General features: G+C 33.8%; 1 protein-coding gene across 4 annotated transcripts in view; it reads left to right on the forward strand.

Annotated features, from left to right (window-relative positions):
* FCHO2 (FCH and mu domain containing endocytic adaptor 2) overlaps window positions 1-20,673 on the forward strand; it is a 122,571-nt gene that overhangs the window by 15,128 nt on the left and 86,770 nt on the right. For all 4 annotated transcript variants that reach the window (XM_019665078.1, XM_019665080.1, XM_019665077.1 and 1 more), the window contains exons 2-5: window positions 1,323-1,414; window positions 7,844-7,918; window positions 11,966-12,107; window positions 12,200-12,352. In XM_019665078.1, coding sequence (XP_019520623.1) covers window positions 1,323-1,414; window positions 7,844-7,918; window positions 11,966-12,107; window positions 12,200-12,352 — 462 coding nt within the window. The remainder of the gene's footprint in view (window positions 1-1,322; window positions 1,415-7,843; window positions 7,919-11,965; window positions 12,108-12,199; window positions 12,353-20,673) is intronic.

The raw sequence follows: 20,673 nt of genomic DNA on the forward strand, positions 1-20,673 counted from the left end.
TCCTCCACAACTAGATTGAAGAACAAAACAATAGCAACTTGTCTGTTCCCCTTTCCCAATTCCCCAGCACTGTTCCTATCCCCCTAACTCCCCAATAAAAATCTTTAAAAAAAAAAAAAAAAAGAATATTCTTATTTTAGCTGAAATAAATTTGCGTGAAAAACCCAGGGAAAGTAAAAAGCTAACGTTAGATAATAAATTTCTTCTTTATCTTAAACATGAAAAATTGTATGATATTATATTCTTACAAATACTACATTTTAATTTGTTGTATTGTATGGCAAACTAATTACTATTAGCTGACAGGTTTATTAGGGATCACTTCAACATAACTGGAAGTTCCTTATGTTTCCTGTTTTCAGCAAAATGGAAAAATTAGATTTCAGATTGTATAACACTTGTTTACGGTATTGCTTTCTATTTCCAATAAGTATATTTCTTCATTATTTTATTTTCACTGAAAAATGAAAATTAACTGAAGAGAGTTGTTGAGTTTGGTTTATTAATAGTCTTTTATTTCACATTGATTTATAACATTGATATTTCTAACGTTTTCTTTGCTATGACTTGCTAATTTAGCATTCATTGGATTAAACAGCAGTAAAGGTTTTGCAGGATTGTGTAGTGGCCTGGTTCTGTTAATTTCCCATTAGTTGAAGACTAGCTAATAGACTGTTACTACTCATTTGTTAAAATTTAATCTACTTTCTCACTTACCAAGTTAAGTTCACTGACTTATATTAGCAATTGTAAAGTATTTTGTGGTATTCAGTGCTTATATGATTAATAACATGCTATCTTGACTCAGAATTCAAGATTTAGTGATTTTAAAGCACAGACTTTGAGTTAAATAATCAGGAATCCCTGAATGCATGTTAAAGGAATTGAATTGGGATTTGGTAATGTATTGGGTTGTTGGAAAAGTCATGACGTATTTTTTTCTGTTTTTCGTTGCAAAAATGTGTCATGATTTTTCTGACAACCCAATATTTAAAGAGGCCCATGTTTATCTTTTCTAAGTTATGCTGCGTATTATTCCTTAAAATTTCAGACTAATTTCATCAGTATACCCTTATGAGTGATTATAGAGTATGCATATGTATGTGATTGTACATGTATGTGTATATAATAAACTGTAAACTTTATGAAACCTTATAGTATTCCTTTGATACAATTTAAAGTCATACAATGAGCAATATTTGTTAAAAGACAACTCACCTGAGCATCAGAATTGCACATTAGTTAGTGTAGGATTATTTTTAAGTCATTTTGATCTCTCCTTTTTTTTTTTTTTTTAAACTAAAAATCTTTTTAAATTGTAGGGGGAAAAAAATAGTGGCTTTGATGTCCTTTACCATAATATGAAACATGGACAGATATCGACGAAAGAACTAGCAGATTTTGTAAGAGAAAGGTATGTATTTTTTAGAGTCATTTAACAATGCAAGTTAAAGTTTAGAATATAAATACTTGAGAAAGATTGGGTTGGATTTGGATTAAGGTAATCAAGTACAGTTGTTAAAAGTATACTATAGTTACACTTTAGAGTAGTGGTTATCTGTGATCTACACACTGAGGGCTAAGTAGTAGCTCCAAGTGGCTTGAAAATACTATCTACATATTTTTTATTGCATATGCTAACAAGGTAATAAAATAGAAAAATTGGAGAACTTTGTAGCATAAAATATTACCATTTCTTTAAATAAACATGTCATTAAAACATACTAAAATTAGAAGAATACGTTTTCTGAGCTTGTAGTTTAATTATGTAATTTAATTATTATAACTTTTATTTTTAAAAAGCCCTCAGTATATATTTTTAAATTGTGCAAATTTATAAGATGTGATTGTCTTTAAGACTCTTAGAATATAGTAGTCAATTTAGAAACTATTAAAAATCAATATAACTTGATTTTATTAAAGGTGTTTTGTGGCAAGTCCCACTTGGTAATTTTTATATGAACACATTTAAAATCTTTACCTTGATAATATAGGGACATTTTGCCTGTAGATATTTCATTGATTTATTCTTTCAACAATATACTAGTTGTGTATCCCATGTCTGCTGTGGGCCAGGCATTTGCCTGGATTTTGGGGAGTTTACTGATCAGTAGGAATTGGGGAACATACTGTTTCATTTAACACCAATTCCCATATGGCTGCCACCTCTCTAATGGAGTTAAGAGGAAGTCCAAAAGCTCTAAGACTAAAGACTATGGAGAAAGCTATCCTTCGCTGGCTTTCTATATCAGCATTGGCAGGAGTAAAGGAGAGATCCAGAATCGGCATCTCTGTCATGTCCCCTAGCCTTCCTTCTTTCCAACACTTACATCACTACTGTATCTGTCTACCCTGAGACCAGCAGGCTTTTGTCATCATGCCTTTTAGCCCTGTTTATGTCAATCACCATAATAAATCCAGGACTCCTGGGCCATCCCTTCTTTGCGTAGAATCTAACCACTTTATGATTCTGTGAGCAGTGAGACAACCCCTCCTTCTACTCCCCCTTCCCTACTTTATTTTTCTTCATAGCAGGGATTTTTTGGTCTTTTTTGCTTACTATTCTTTCCTGCCCTTGGGATAATGCTTGTTCCTTTAACAAACACCTCAGTAAAGATTTTTTGATAGAATGAATCTCTAACTTCACTATTCGAATCCAAGATATTATCCTAATCTAATCCATTAATTTTGCCTGAACTGCAGTGATAGCCATTAATTGGCCTATCTGCATTCATTCTTGTTCTCCTGCAGTTTATTCTCTGCACTGTAATTGGAATGCTTTTTTAAAACTACAGATCAGTTTGTTACCTCTCCTGTTTAAACCATTTCAGAGGCATCCCATTGCCTTTAAAATAGGCCTGCCTGGCCTGACCTAAAAATACCTTTCAAGCTTTAGGTCACACCAGACGCCTTTTTCTTTCCTCTCCAGAGACATTGACCATACTACTGACAGGCTTCTTCTGGTCCAGGCTTTGTACATGCCTATTCCTGTCTTCACCTAGTTAATGCCTGTTTATCCTTTAGAGCTCAGCAATGTGGTCACTTTTCCAGGAATTCTTTTCCTAATCTCTCTGACTAGGTCAAAACACCTATTATAATCTCTCTCAACATCATATATTTCTTTGTAGTATTTATAAAATTTAGTAATTCATTTTTGTAATTTTTTCTATGTTCCTGTACAAGGGGAACAGTATACAGTATTCTGTTGTATCCCAGCACCTAGCACAGAACTTGGCTCAATTAGATACTCTTATTTTTTGAGGGAGTGAATGAGAAAGGAAGAAAAGATAGACATAAACACATACTATGCACTAAGGATTTTGCATACATTGTCTCATTTAATTATCAAAACCCTGAATCTCATTTTATAAATAAGAAAATTGGAACCCAAAAAGGTTAAATAATTTCCTAAGTCAGTCATCCAGACTTTCTTCTTCCTCCCCTCCTCCCTTTCTTCCTTGCTTCCTCCTTTACTCCTTTCTTCCTTTCAATAGCTTTATTGAGGTATAACTGACATTCGTATACTATACATATTTAAAGTATATAATTTGATACATTTTGACATTTGCGAACACTCATCAAACCATCACCACAGTCGAGACAGTGAACATGTTCATCATCCCCTTTGTAATCCCTCACTCCTGTGCCTTCTTTCCACCCCTAAGCAACCACTCATTTCCATTTTTGTTTTAACCACTCATTTGCTTCTGACATTTAGGTTAATTTGCATTTTCTAGAATTTTATATGAGTTGAAGCATGCAGAATGTACTCCATTGTCTTGTACTTTCACTCAGTATAATTATTTTGAGATTGATCAATGTTGTGTGTATCAGTAATTCATTCATTTTTATTGTTGAGTGTATTCCATTTATGGATATATCACAATTTGTCTATTTATCTGTAAAAGAGTTATACCTATTTTTTGAACTTCGTATTAAGTATATCAATTTAATCATATAGTAGGTATTCTTTTGTCTACTCATATTGCAAGACATCGCTTGTTTACCAAGTTAAAATGTATTAGAAATGTTTGCTCATCTTATGGAACACTCACAGACCAAGTTACTCGCAATCCAAGGTTTTACTGCAATTTGTTCTGTAGAGGGTCCCACATCCTGGAATATGCTAATTGCGTATTAATGCTTTTATTCAACATTTTTCTTTACCCCTATACTTCTTATAAATTGTCATTTAAATCTAGCAGCTTGATCAAATTCAGTTCACTAGTTTGACAAGAATACTAAATAAGTGGTGTTGTATACTTCCACCAGAGGCATATAATATCTGGTTATATTTGTTTTGTGGTACTAACCATTGATGATCATCATCTAGATCTGTTATTTCATTAGGGGTTTACTTTCATTTATATTTTTGCTGGGTATAGAATTATTTTAAAAAAATGATTTTTTTTTTAGAGCAGTTTTAGGTTTATAACAAAATTGAGAGGAAGGTACAGAGATTTCCCATATGCCCGTTAACCCCACACACGCAGAGCCTCCTCCATTATCAGCATCATTATAATCACCCATAGTCCATAGTTTACCTTGGGGTTCACTTTTACTATTGTACATTCTATGGGTTGTACAAATGTGTAATGACATATATCTAATAATGTCATACAGAGTACTTTCACTGCCCTAAGAATCTTTTGCTGTTTGTTGTCGCCATAGTTTTGACAACATAGTTTGAATCATACAATACATAATAGCCTTTCCAGGTTGGCTCCTTTCACTTAGTAATATGTGTAAGGTTCCTCCATGTCTTTTCATGGCTGGATCTCTCTCTTTTTTTTTTTTTTAGTGCTGAATAATATTCCATTGTCTGGATTTACCACAGTTTATCCATTCACCTACTGAAGGATATCTTGGTTGCTTCCAAGTTTTGACGATTAAGAATAAAGCTGCTGTAAACATCCATGTACATGTATAGGTTTTTGTGTGGATCCAAGTTTTTAGCTCCTTTGAGTAGATACCAAGGAACACGATTGCTGGATTATAGAGTACAAGTATGTTTAGTATTGTAAGAAACTGCTGAACTGTCTTCCAAAGCGGCTGTATCATTTTGCATTCTCACCAGCAGTTCTTTTGTTCCACATCCTTGCCAGTATTTGGTGTTGTCAGTGTTCCAGACTTTGCCATTTTAGTAGGCATATAGTGGTATCTCGTTTTAATTTTCATTTTCCTAATGACATATGATGTGGAGCATCTTTTCATATGTTTATTTTCCATCTGTATGTCAACTTTGGAGAGGTGTCAAGGCCTTTGGCCCGTTTTTTAAGCAGGTTATTTTATTGTTAAATTTTAAGAGTTCTTTTATATATAGGATAATAATCCTTTTTCAGGTGTGTCTTTTGCAGATCGTTTCTCCTAGTCTGTGACTTGTCTTCTCCTTTTCTTGACATTGTCTTTGACAGAGCAGAAGTTTAAATTTTAATGAAGTCCAGCTTATCAATGACTTCTTTCACAGATTGTGTCTTTGGTGTTGTATCCAAAAAAGACATCTTCTCACCTCTCTTCTACAATAGTTTACTATACCCAAGGGCCATCTAGGCTTTCTCCTGTGTTATCTTCTAAGAGTTTTATAGTTTTGCATTTTACTTTTTTGTCTTTGATTTCCAGCAGCTTTATGATGGTGTGACTAGTTATAGATATCTATCTTTTTATTTATCCTCCTGAGGTTTGTTGGGCTGCTTGGATCTGTGGTTTGGTATCTTTTGTCAGTTTTGGAAAATACTCCATTATTGTCTCTGCAGATATTTCTTCCAACCCATTCTTTCTCCTATAAGAACATATGTTAGATTGTTTTTGCTTTGTCCTTTGTGCTTTATTTCTCCTTTCTGGTTTACATTCTTTGTCTCTTCGAGCTTTATTCCAGGAGAGTCTTCTCACCTCTCTTCTAGTTTACTAATTTTTACTACAGTGTATTGAATCTGCTGTTAGACCTTATCCATTGAGATATTAATTTTTGTTGTACTTTTCAGATATAGAATTTTTTTTTCAACTTTGCTGTGCTTTCCTTCACTTCTTAAAAGTGATTACTAGTTCTCTACTGAAATTCTTGATTTAATCTATCTCCTTGAACACAATACTTAAACTCACAAGGTCTAAGTTTTATAGCCTCAGTTTTTGGAACATTGCTAATTTGTTCCCATATGTTTTTGTTCATCTTGTCTTGTGTTTCCCTGTGTGCCTGGTGATTTTATGAATGTATGTATATAAGGCATCCAGGATCCAGTATCAATCAGGGTTTGAAGAGATACAGGTTGCAGTCCCTTTGAGGGCTTGCCTACTTATGGTTCATCCCTACTCTCTTGAGTCTCAACTTAAAGGGCATGGGATTTCCCATGCTTCCCATCATTGGCAGCTCTGAATCTGTAGTTTTGTCTCCCTTACCTGTGAGGCTGTGAAAAGCTCTGCTCCACTTCTCAGGCTTAGCTGCTTGTTCTAGATGACCCCAGGGGAAAAGCTGCCCTACATATATGACTCACTTCTCTGGATATTCTTTTCTTGGATTTTAGCCTACTGATTCTTAACTGCTTCTTTATTTCTCTGATGCCTTTTAGTCATACCCCTTCTCCCCTTGCATTTTTGTCTAGCTTTCCTCATTGGGAAATTTTTGTATCAATTCATTATTACTGGAAATTAAACCAGTTTTCTTCTAGCTGTTAAACATATCCATTGAAATATTATTTCTTTCTGTACTAACTTTTTTAGATTATCAAAGTACTACTTTTGTAATATAGTATATTAAAAAGACAAAGTTTAAAGGAGCAGAAAAAAGTCACAATGCCTGCAGTGAGAGACAGATACTTTTAATACTTCCTTTTTGTTAGAGAGCTGGTTTTTGTGGAGATGGGGTTGGAAAAGAGTTTGGAGATAAGTTTAGTTTGGATAATCTGACTTGGAGGTGATTAAGATACTTAAGTAGTGTTGTGCATTTAGATATTAAACAGATGGTTTAAACAGATGCAAGAGCAGTGTGGAGATTTGGACATTGGATTTGGACATTAAAAGCAAAAAGTTAGTTGAATCTATCAAAGTAAATGGAAGGGCAGTGGTGGTTTATAGACTGTTCCACTGTTAAGGGTAGCACAGATTGGGAAGCAATGTGGTAATTATGGAGAGGTAAGATAGAACTTTTAAGTTTTGTATTGTTAAGAAGGCCAAGACAGCTTCATATTTTGTATATGTATGTTTTGTGTCTATGGGAAAAATGTTTTTATCCCGTCTTCAATGGCTTTTGTTGATTTTTTTTAAGCCTAAAAGCCTATCAGCTAAATAGTAGCTATATAAAACACAATATTCTAGTGTGAAATACTTGTTAGTATATTAGATCTAATCACATAATAGATTAAGCTATGACATTCAGGACTTCAAACTTGCTAATAATTCATGTTTAGTTTTGTGCAAATTACTATCATTAATCTCTTGTTCTGTTAAATATGCATAATAAATCACAATGCTAAAGAATAATAAAATTATATTAAGTACACCAAGTGGGTATTAAAAATAAATGACTTTTACACTGAGTCATTTTACAGAAAGAGAAACTACAGAAGCAGTACTCTTGTATTTTCTGTTTAAATAAACAGTGGTACTAAAGGTAAAAAGAGTAGTTAAGTTTTTTTGGTGATATAAATTATTTTAGTGCTATACCAGACTAGTTCTTTAAGTAGATGTGCACAAAGGTCATTTAAAGATAGGTCAGAAATTCATGATCACATACCGACTTGTTTTTAACATATAATTTATCTTTTTGATTCTATAGTTTTAATTGTATTTGATAACTTTGCTATGTGTTTGGTCATTAAAAAAGAGATAATATGGGAATTTGATTTAACAGAGCTACAATAGAAGAGGCGTACTCCAGGTCAATGACAAAACTAGCAAAATCTGCAAGCAATTATTCACAACTTGGGTGAGTTCATTTCTTTGGATAACCCTTTTTCAATGTTGATTTATGGAAAGTTCTTCAGAATACGAGGTTTAATTAAGGATATAATAGTTCATAAATATAATATATAATTACTTATTTTACATGTATTTATATTTGAATATATTCTTGCCTTGACTGAAAGTATAATTGAACTTGCTGAATCACTTAATGCTGTCAAAGTAAATGAAACTTATTTTTCCCCTTTATTGAACTGCATAGTCATTCAGTAATTTTTTTTTATTAGTTTCAGGTGTACAAAACAGTGCAATAGTTATACTTTTTACCCCTCACAAAGTGACAACCCCCCTCTCCCAATCCAACATCCCCTCCCCCAATCCACTGCCCCCACCTTCGACATCATACATATCTATTACAATTCCATTGACTCCACTCCCAACACTATATTCCACATCCCATGACTATATATATTAAAATATAATTGACATACAATATTATTCAATGTCAGTTTCAGGTGTACAGTGCAGTGGTCAAGCCTGTACACCGTCCATGAAGTGGTCTCCCTAACAAGACATGACCATCTGACACCCTACAAAACATTTACAGCATTATTAATTATATTCCCTGAACTGTCTTTCATATCCCTGTGGCAATATTGTAGTTACCAATTTATGCTACCGAATCCCTTCCCCTTCTCCCTCATTCCCACCCCCTCCCATCTAGCAACCATCAGTTTTTCCTCTGTGTCTCTCAGACTATTTCAAATTTACTTTACTCATTTACCACATATAAGTGAAATCACATGGTATTTGTCTTTCTCTGACTGACTTATTTCACTTAACATAATGTTCTCTAGGCCCATCCGTATCATTGCAAATGGTACCATTTCATTCTTCTTTATAGTGGAGTAATACTCCATTGTATAACTGTACCACAGTTTTTTAATCCAGTCATCTACTGATGGGCATTTTGGTTGTTTCCAAGCCTTGGCTAGCGCTGCAGTAAACATAGGGGTGCATATATTTTTGAGATTATAAGTGTTATGTGTTACGCATGTTATTCTAGTTTTCTGGAAGTTCATTTAAATTCTGTTGAACAGTGATCTTTAAAAACTTACTTAAAATAAATTATTGAAATGACTGAAATGTCTCTTATGATTTTATAGATTATCATTAAATCTTCCAAAAGTTTGTGTTAAAGAAATGTGTTCTTTGAAATGAATATCAATAATAAGAATATACTTAAAGTGAGATGTTCTCATAGCCATAACAATTCTGGGAAGAATAATTGTATAATTTGAACCATAACAACTTTGGAAGGGATACTTAATCTGACTTAATTATCTAAAATTTGGAGAAAGGTTATATTTTAGCTCAGAGGTGAAAATAATTAGTCTAACAATAATAAAGATTTTTATAGTCTATTTAATAAAAGAATCCTCTGTATCTGGGTTTCTGATGAATCTGTGAATCCCCTGAAATTTTAGATAAAATTTTGTGTAAGTATTAATTCATATTTCTGATTGAGGAGGGTCTATACCAGTTGTCAGATTCACATACGGTTCTGTGATCCAAAAGACTGGTTAAGAATAACTGTTTTATGAAAGTGCTCTCTGGTGTCATTGAGTGAGTTAAAACAAAAGCCTTTACTTTGTTGCCTGGATAAAGAGGAGTTGGACTCTGAGTTTATCCACTAAGTAGTGACACTGGCCATTATGTTAGTGCTGGACAGCCACAGCTAAGAAGGCCTTTATAGCCATGTTCACTGGCTGGGATGGATGCAGAGCTACTACCTTTTATTAGAGGAGAGTGGGAATCTTTATTCACCACAGTAGAAGGGTAGAGAAGTAACTAGAATAACAGAAGCTAGCTTTAACCAATTGGCCCTGGTTTTATTATAGGGAACTCTAACTTATTTTTAGCTACCAAGTGGGAGACACGGAAAACACATGGATTGACTTAAACTGTTTCCTAATAATAAAATCACAACATTTCTGTCTTTGGAATGTGTGCTTCTCATAAATAATAGGTGACATTTTATTTTTTGTGGTAGTGTCATCTCTTAAGATCATAAAGATTTTTTTGGCAGTTTATTTATTATTAGTTTCAAGTGTATAAAACAACATAATGTTAGATATTTACACGCCTCACAAAGTGGTAACTCCAACAAGTCTGTTACCCCTCTGACATCGTATATAGGTATTACAACACCATTGACTTTTCTCTATGCTGTATTTACATCCTGTGACTGTATGTGTATATATATATGTATATATAAATACATATATATTAATACATAAATGTTTTTTAATACATATATATTTTTAAATTGTAGTTGACATTCAGTATTTTATATTAGTTTCAGGTGTACAATGCAGTGGTTAAGCATTTACATAATTTATGAAGTGAAGATCATAAAGATTTTAAAGATTAATTTTTTGTTTACTGGTGCATAATTAGGCAAGAAATTGAATTGAATCTTTCTGTAGTTGCATTTAAACATATTTTGGATTTGTCAGTTTTCTTTCTTAGTGTTTATTATACCTTCATATGTATTACTTGACCAGAAAATAAGTTGTATATGTCACACTTTTATAAATGGAATAATATTTGAAATTCCTTAAAGAAACCTATATTTAAAGAAATCTTATGGTGAACCACTTTTCAGTGTAAAGAATCCTTTGGTAAAGGGACACTCCCATCTTATCTGCTTTTTGAAGTCTAGACTATCATGTATCAGGTTTACATGAAGCGATGTACATGTCTTTAGGTGCTGTAGTGAGCGGATACTTTTCAGGTGTCGTTTTTTTCTTTTGAAATTTTCCATTTAACTACTTGCCACATTTAGTGCGGATTAAATTTTAAAATGTGAAATGAGATCTAATCAGAACAGTCCTATTCTAAGTATTTTAATTATCTTTTTTGATCTTCTTTATTATTGCTTAAAATGAGCATTGCCAGTTGGCTTTTCTACTGGGTAGGAAATGTAATAATCGGCACAGAGTACATGTTAGGATAAGTAATTTCTTTTTCTATCCTCTTGCCTTAGTGATCATTGCTGCTATTTGTTTTGTTTTTTGTTAGAAGCTTTATCATAGAGCAAAGGAAATGCTGTTGAAAATAGCTTAGGATATAGAAAGTACCTGAGGAAAGCATAGGCAAAATTATCCTTGGATCATTGACCACTGACCAATTGGTTTAAATTAACAATTGGCATTTTAAGTACTATCTAAGCTATAATAACAGAGTAATTCTTGGAAGTACTTGAAACTGCTGAAAATATTAAAGCCTCAATATTGAGAAAAAGTAGTGGGAAAGTATGTCATACATCCTGTATGGGACCTCTTAATGTTTGCTGAAGTACACATATAGATAAAATTATAATGTCCCCTAAAAGGTTTCAGATAACAGTTCTAAAATAATTCTTAGATAATTATTAATGATGAAGACACTTAAAAAATGATATGCAAGTTTGACTTTTGTGTGTTCAAATTCAAAGGAACTTTTATTTTTGATGACACATTTTTTTTTAAATTAATTAATTTATTTTTTAGCTGAGCCATCCTGCCACCTGTTGGCAGCTCAGCGGCTGCTCAGCTCAGGCAGGGACTTGAACTGCTGTTGCTCAGAGCTCAGACTCTTGAGCGAGCTCTTAACCAACTGAGCCACTCGGCCGGCGCTGATGACACATTTTAAGTGGAGCACTAAATAGTCTAAATTGAAATTTGATAATTTTTAACATTAGACAATGATTAGAAATGCTTCTGATACAAATCTAAATAGACAAATCAACTCTGAAAAATAATACAATATAGTTAAGTGAGGGCCAGAGCCGTGTAATAAATAGTTAACCCATTTCTGTATACCTGAGGTCCAAAAATATTTTAAATAATTAACCAAGGATTAAAAAATTAAGGTTAGACTGTCAGTTATTTAATTTGTGATTTATTTTAATTTCATCTTTTCCCTAGTTAAAAATTGCTGAATATAACATTATTTCCTTTGGTTCTATTTTGGAGCCTTAAACTTTTTTTTCTTTTAGTAAATTGTTCCCATGTTTTCTTTCCCTTAGAACATTTGCACCGGTGTGGGATGTGTTCAAAACATCTACGGAGAAATTAGCTAACTGTCACTTGGAGCTTGTTAGAAAATTACAAGAATTAATAAAGGAAGTTCAGAAGTATGGAGAAGAACAAGTAAAATCTCATAAAAAGGTATCAGTTTTTTCTTGCTAAAGGATTGATTGGTCAGCTATTGAATGCTTTACAGTTTGATGATTGTTGATGAATCATTTCATACCAAACAGACTAAAGAAGAAGTTGCAGGAACTCTGGAAGCTGTTCAAACCATTCAGAGCATAACTCAGGCCCTCCAGAAATCCAAGGAAAACTACAATGCCAAGTGTGTAGAACAGGAACGTTTGAAAAAGGAAGGAGCTACACAAAGAGAAATAGAAAAGGTAATTATAATAAAAATAATACCTTTGGTTTCAAAGCACTGTCACATACAAGACTGCTTTTAATCTTCAAACACTCAAGAATATGACCTCATATTACAGATGAAGACACTGTGCCTCTGAGTCTTAGTGATTTCCCTCAGTGAAACAAGTAGGTTTGCAGAATATATTGCATATAGTAAATAGATTAGCAAATACATTAAAAGGAACTGTTTATATCGGAGACACATTTACAGGATATTTTCATAATATAATTGATGAGATACTATAAGATTTAACAGTGAGGTAAAAAAATTTTTGAATCAAGACTGATATATTTAGAAAGGCATAGATGCTTGAAGATAAGCTTTAAATATATGTTGTGGGTGATTTATTGCTGACTTTGAGCACATTTATGTAGTATTGTGGTAAACCGCAACCCTTTCCCCCACTCTCGTTTTTATTGAAAGTAGGTTTTTTTTCCCCTTTTCAAAACAGTTAAACCATTCACTTGTTTGATGTGGTATAGTTTATATTAGGAATGAGCCGTGGGGAGTGATAATTTTGAAAGCTTTGTAAAGTATTTGAAATATCCAGTAAAAAAAGAAAACCAAATTGTAACCATATTATAGTTATAATATTACAAAAGTGCACATACATGGGCAAAAACTAGAAGAGAATATGGAAAAATTAAAACAGAATTTGGGGTATATTTCTTGTAATGTTCGTGCAATAAATAAAAATTGGGAGGGGGAAAAGGTGAGGCATATAAGTTTACAATTTTAAAACATCTTCCATTCCAGACAGCAATTATGAATAAAATATAAAAGGAAAAACAAAATAACAGGATCGAAAAGGAAGACTGTTACCCATGTGAACAGAAATTGAACAAAAACCTGAAGTGGCATGTAGAGATTGATTATGCAGGCTTGTTGGGCTCAAAGTCCTAAGTTACACAGTACAGTTTGGCTTTTGTGTGGTATAGGGGACTAAATGTCCCCTACTTAAGATAAGCACAAGGAGCCCCACTCACTGTGTAAAGCTATAGGTAGGAAAGAAAGAAGGCTCTTGGGCTGCTGACTAGGGCTAAAGCTTTACTGAAAGTTGGGGTTTTGGAGGTCAGTCAAGTGAAGGAGCCAATTCATGATTGTTTTGGCCATATCCCCATTATTCTTCCAGAGAAATAATTAAAAGCTGCCTTTAAAAGACTAATACTAAATTGGGGCCTTACAGGGCTGGCAGGAGATAACCTGAAAACTGCTAGATGAGGGTGGATGAGCATAAAGGATAGAGCACAACACAATTCTACACGGTACCATTTACATTGTTTTTTAGATTTCCACATATAAGTGAAGTCGTATGGCATTTGTCTTTCTCTATCTGACTTACTCCACTTGGCATCATACCCTGTAGATTTATCCATGTTGTTGCAAGTGGCAAGATCTCGTTCTTTTTTATGGCTGAGTAATATTCCATTGTATATGTGTACCACATCTTCTTTATCCATTTATCCATTGATAGACACTAAGGTTGCCTCCATATCTTGGCTGTTGTAAATAATCCTGCAATGAACATATGGGTGTACATGTCCCTTCAAAGTAGTGTTTTGGGTTTCATCAGATAAATACCCAGAAGTGGGATTAGTGGGGCTCTTGTTATAGCCTTTGTTTTAAGGTCTACTTATAAGTATTGCTACCCAACTTTTTTTGTTGTTGTTTTTTCATTTCCGTTTTCATGAAATATCTTTTTCCATCCCTTTCCTTTCAGTCTGTGTGCCTTTAAACTTGAAGTGAGTCTCTTGTAGGTAGCATATGTAAGGGTCTTATTTTCTTACGCATTCAGCCATTCTATGTCTTAATTGCAGCATTTAAAGTAATTGTTGATAGATAATAGTTATTGCCATTTTATTATTCATATTTTTTATCTTTTTTTCCCCTTCTTGAAGAAGTCCCTTTAACATTTCTTGTAATACTGGTTTGGTGGTGATGAACTCCTTTAGCTTTTTCTTGTCTGGGATGCTCTTTATTCATTATTCGATTCTAAATGATAGCTTTGCTGGGTAGATTAATCTTTGTTGTAGGTCCTTGATTTTCATCACTTTGAATATTTCGTGCCAATCCCGTCTGGTCTGTAAAGGTTCTGTTGAGAAATCAGCTGACAGTCTTATGGGAGCTCCCCTGTAGGTAACTAACGGCTTTTCTCTTGCTGCTTTTAAGATTCTCTCTGTCTTTAACCTTTTAATTATGATGTGTCTTGGTGTGGGTCTCCTTGGGTTCATCTTGTTTGGGACTCTGCTTCCTGGGCTTGTATGTCTATTTTCCTCACCAGATCAGGGAAGTTTTCCATCATTATTTCTTCAAATAGGTTTCCAATTCCTTGCTCTCTCTCTTTTCCTTCTGTTATCCCTATGATGCAAATGTTTACATGCTTGATGTTGTCTCAGAAGCCTCTTTAACTATCCTCGTTTTTTTTAAATTCTTGTTTTCTTTTTGCTGTTCATATTGGGTGCTTTCAGCTACCTTATCTTCTAAATTGCTGATTTGATCCTCTTCTTCCTATAATCTATTGTTGATTCCCTCTGATGTATTCTTCATTTCAGTTATTGTATTCTTTATTTCTGACTTGCTTTTTTATGTTTTCCATCTCCAGTTTTATGTTTCCAATCTCTTTGTTGAAGTTTTCCCTGAGTTCACTGAGCATCCTTATAACCAACGTTTTGAACTCTGCATCTGGTAGATTGCTTGTCTTCATTTTGTTTAGTTCTTTTTCTCGAGCTTTGTCCTGTTCTTTCATTTGGGACTTGTTTCTTTGTCTCCAAATTTTGGCTGCCTCCCTGTGTTTGTTCTATGTATTAAGTACGGCTGCTGTGTCTCCTGGTCTTGGTAGAGTGGCCTTATGTAGTAGGTGTCCTGTGGGGTCCAGTGTTGCCATATCCCTGGTCACCTAAGCCAGGTGATGTAGGTGTGTCCCTTGTATGAGTTGTATGTGCCCTCCTATTGTCGTTGAGCCTTGATTGCTGTTTGCATGTCAGTGGGAGGGATTGACCCTCAGGCTAATTGGACTGGCCTTGACTATAGTGGAGGAGCTGCTGTTGTGCTGAGACTGACCCTATGGAGTAGGATCCGCTTTAGCAGGGCTCTGGTGACTGCCCAGTCTGCCCTTTGGGTGTGTTGTCCGAGGAGGCAGCCAGGTGGTGCTCCAGCTAGGTCTAAAACTGGCCACCAAGAGTGCTGGCTCCAGGGTCTGCGGGGCTTTGCTGCAGGCCAAATTCAGCTGCAGCCTGTGCCCTGCCCAGGGCCACCTGGAATGAGCCACAAACCAATCTACAGATGGATGCCACCCACACTTCGCTTGCAGGTGCCTGGGAGAGGGCAAGCCTTGAACCAAGGCAGGCAGCCACCATTGTCAGACTTGGTGCTTCTCAACAAGAGGTACAGGCCATGCTGAAGCCAGATGCTGCTTGTTTGGGGTTTGTGAACCATTGAGAGATTTTAGGAAAGTTCACAGCATGAGCCAAGGCATGTTGTTTGTATAGAAAAGCCACTGGAAGCTAAAAAGTATAATGTTGAGCAAAAAAAGCAAAGTTCCAGAAAAATATGTATATTTTGATGCCTTTTGCATAATCTTCAATCCTCTGTTAAGAAATATCCTTTTTATTTATATATAAGTAAATACATATTAAGGAGATGCGTAGGGACAGTAAACACTAAACCACATAGTGGGAGTTATCTTTGGGGAGCAATGAGGAAAATGAGACTGGGAAGGAAATGGGCCACATTTGTCTGTGTAACGTTTTTTCCAAAAAAATAAAACAATATGAACAGATATAGTATAAAATTGACTGTATTTCAAAATTAAATTACTTAAAAAAATGTGAGCTAAAAGAACATTGACTTATAATACATACTGTAACATACACATCAGCAGTGAGTGAGTATGATGCCCATATCATTAATGCAAAAGTCTGATATCTAAATTAGTTGAAACTTTCCAGAGGGTTAAAGTACTTCTGGGTTAAATACTGCTCTTTATTGTTTTTTGTTTATGTAGCGACCCCTGGAAAAATGCATAGAGGCTACACTTAAATGATTATCTGAGTCTTGATATAAACCAGCAAAGGTTTAATATAAGGTAATAATTTAGATGAAATTAAAGGACTTATTTTTTATTAACAATTGAGCAAAGCTGTAGCATATGGTTGTGTTCAAGGGTTGTGAGTTGGTGGCTGAAATCCAGTCTATGCTTTACTTGCTCTGTGGTGGGGTCGACAGCTCAGAGGAAGGGTGCTTTTTTCTGATCTGCTCAGAGGTGATATCTTTGCTTGTCATAGTAGACGTCCTAGTGGGTCTCTGGTTTATATATATTCAAATCCAACTCTTAAGCTTTTTGTTGACATGAATATCAATTTAAAAAAATTTACATAGATCTTTGAACCATTTTTCCTTTGGTAAACTTAAAAACATACTTACCACTATCATAACATAGTATGCTTCTTGTCCTCACTCACAGATCCTTATAAAACACCATTTAGAAGACACTCTTATTTGTAAATTATGACTAAGTCCTTATTTTATATGTCTATATTTGCTTCATAGGATTTTGCTATAAAAATTATAGGTACTTAAACATTTCTGGTAGTATATCAGTAAACTTACAGTGCTCTAATGATTAAAATGTAGGATTTATTTTATTATCAATAGGTAATCTGTTAAAACCAGTCTTTTATTTATGATAAGAAATGTAGTTATATTGCTTTAAAAGCATAATTTCCTCATTTAAGAACAAATGCGCCAACTTCCTTTTTAGTAATGACTTTACAAAAGTGGCCAAGTTTGTTACTACTAGGACATTTAGTTTCTGTAATTTTGTTCTAAGAATTTACAGCATTACTAAGCATACATACTATTTAGAAAGTTGTTTTGACTTGATATAGTATTGCTGTATATTTGTTTCCTATGAGAGATGTTTCTTGCTTTAAAAAAATATAGATGTTCCCAGTACCTTTACCTTCTAAAATTGCCTTTATGGCCTTTTATAAGATAACCTTAGTTTTCTTTAAATTTGTCTTTGTCATTATTTAAAACATGCGAGTCAACAAATTTTGATAATTTTATTCCTTTATTACTAAATACTTCTTTTTGTCAGTTTTCCAAAATGCTTCTTTAAGTTGGAATGTAATTTCCTTAAGGTTCTGGAATATTATTTTTACCTTAGAAGAGAGACAACTGATGTAAAAAAAGTGTTAGAACTCAAAAAGTGTATCTTTTTTTTTCTTTCTTCATGCGTCCAGAGAAAAGAATTGAAAAATTTACAGTTTCCCGGTATTAAAATGTATACGCCAAAAGACTTATCTGTTCGCAGTTCTGGGTTAGATCCAGCTCTTAACCTTTAAAATGAAGACAATAATTTTTTGGTCAGAAAAAGTGAACAAATAAGTTTGTATGCTGAATTGAATGGCTAGACCAAGATTTATGGTAAGAATATCATAGAAAAAAAGTTACAAAAATATGCTGGTTTAAAATATTTAAATCAATATTTCTACTCTTCTTGACTTAGTAAAGATTTGAGTACCAAAACTAGTTAGAATTCTAGAGACTATTTGAGTACAGAAAGAGGAAATGATGCTTTGGGAACTTCCTTCCACCCCTTAAAGTCCTATAATTTTAAGTGTAATGACTAATGTTGTGAAATAATTACTTTGTTTACATTCTAGAGATATACCATAGGTCTTTAAGGAGTAATGTTCCTCAAGGCAGTCATCTTTTATTTCTGTTAGATTATAAATTCCTTGTGTGTTAGACACCATCATTGTATTGTCCACAACAGCATACCTGTTTACTTGGGAAAATATTCATTATAACAAAATATTATTCAAATTTTTTCTGTTCATTAATATCATAAATATTGAGTTTATTTTAAATATAGGCTGTAGAATAGATTCTTGCCTTTTTTAAATGGTTTATTCAAGCATTTTTCTGATCGACTGTTAGATTACGAAATGATAATTTGCATGCAATAGGAAATACCGTATTTTCCCATTTATAAGGCACTCCCATGTATAAGACGCACCTTAATTTTGGGGCCTGAAATTTGAAAAAAAATGTATTACATAAAGTTATTGAACACAAGTTTTATTCATCATAAAATTCATACAACTCCTCATCACTGTTAAAACTCCCAACCATTAGCTTGTCCTCATTTGTGTCTGATGACGAATCACTGTCTTCATATATTGCCTCGTCCTCAGTCCATCTATGGCATTTGAAATCTATAACCACTGTATAAGACGCACCCAGTTTTTAGACCCCAATTTTTTCAAAAAAGGGTGTGTCTTATACATGGGTAAATGTTTTAGTGCCTACCATGTGCTTGTCACTGTGCTAGATGTTCAGATGGCTGGCTATTAAAGGCTAAATATGTATTATCCCCTTCTGTTTTCAAGGCGTTTTCTTTTGGGGGAGCCAATACATTTTGAATAGTGACAAACGAGGTTAAAGAGAAGTTTTACTGTAAGGTTAGAAGGGAAGGTATCTTAATTTGTACAGAACCTGTAAGAACAAAACTTGTAAAAAGAAAACAGGAAAGATCCCTTGAAATAAATTACTTTAAAAAGTATGGACACAATCATTATAGTTATATATTTTTTGGAATTTTCTATTTTTATGAATTTTTTTCAAATTGCAAATATCTCTAGAAATGAGCACAACTCATACGTTTTCAGTAGCTGACATATAAATTATTAGGCAGGAACTTACCATTTACTACCCATTTGACCTTGTCTTTGAGCTTTATATTGTTCTCTCATTCCTAAAATGGGAACAATAACACCTATTTTTTAAGAGCTTTGGCAGTGATGAAATATAATTTATATAAAATGCTTGGGACAGTGTCCAGCATATAGTTTAATCTACAAAATAAACGGTATCTCCTATTATTATGGTTTCTAAAAAGAATATAATCAGGAATATATATAATTATATTTTGTTATTAAATCTAAGTATTGTACTGAGCTCTCCATCCCTAAAGTAAGTGGCTAAAACCTAAATGCTTATGTAGTTTGCTCCTCTGGGTTTTTTTGTTTTTTTTTAACTCTTTCCCAGTGTCTTGCTATTTGACATTATTTTCTACTACTATTATGCCTTCCTCTAACATCCTGGCTCTGTTCAAATACATAACAATTAAATGAGATAAATATTTACAGTTTACTTTCACAGGAAACCCAGGTAACCAAGTTTGCTAGTGTTTCAGAAACAATTTTAATAGGATGGTTATCAGGGTTTCCTTTTGGATTTTTTTATGCCAAGAGACTTGTTTCTCCTTCCAACTACCCAAATTTGAATCCTGTTTCTTCTGGCTCCAAAACCAGTTTTCTTTACATGATAAAGTGGCATCCTATGTTTCTCATTTAAGAAAGCAAGAAAGCGTAGATTTTATATGTTTGATATAAAATATGTAGTTGTATTTTAGAGAGAGTATGGAATTGTGTTTTTAGAGAATTGGAGTGCATGCACTGTTGCCAATCCCAAACCTCCAGATAAACCCAACTTTCTGTTTCTAGTTCTTATTCTTAGATTCCTGAACATAGCTGGAGATAATTACATATTGGTTCTGATTGGCTCTACGCAAATTCCATGTTTTCCAGCTTTACTTAACCCTCAGTGGCTCTGAGCAATACTTTTACTCATCTAGTTATTCCCTGATGCATCCTCCACAAAATGGCTTGAAACTTTTTTCGTTCTCCTGAAACTCCCAACCCTAGTACTCTACTCTTAGCAGACCATCTCTTACCTCATCAAGAAAATGAAGATCTTTGTATCTTGAAATCCTATAGCTCCTTTTTTTTAATCCTCTTTAAACTCTTATTTACTTCAACACCCCTCCCTCTTCAAACTTCTAAACTGATCAGTCCTTTGAGAGTAGTCAAGTTTCTTGATAGCCATGTGTCTGCCCCAATTTACAAGTTACACAGTTTTACCTTTTCCTGAATGTCTTCTTCCACAAACTTTACTTCTATGGCTTTGTTACTTTTTATCAGTTTCTAGCTGTTTATGTATAAGTTATGTTATGAAATTCATGAGGGAAAAAAGATCCCTATATAATTCATATTCTTCACTGCCTGATATTCAATACATTACTAAGTTTTTATTGCATAAGTAACTTTGATAATACTAGAACTATAATAATACAGTAACAGTTTTTTTTTTGTTTGTTTTTTTAAATTGGGGAATTGGGGGAGGGGAACAGCGCTGGGGAATCGGCGGAAGGGGAACAGACAAGTTGCTGTTGTTTTTTGTTCTTCAGTCTAGTTGTGGAGGACGTTGCTTCACTGGCCCAAGTTGGCACCA

This window comes from Hipposideros armiger, unplaced genomic scaffold (genome assembly GCF_001890085.2).
Source record: "Hipposideros armiger isolate ML-2016 unplaced genomic scaffold, ASM189008v1 scaffold_432, whole genome shotgun sequence".
NCBI classification, from domain to species: Eukaryota; Metazoa; Chordata; class Mammalia; order Chiroptera; family Hipposideridae; genus Hipposideros; species Hipposideros armiger.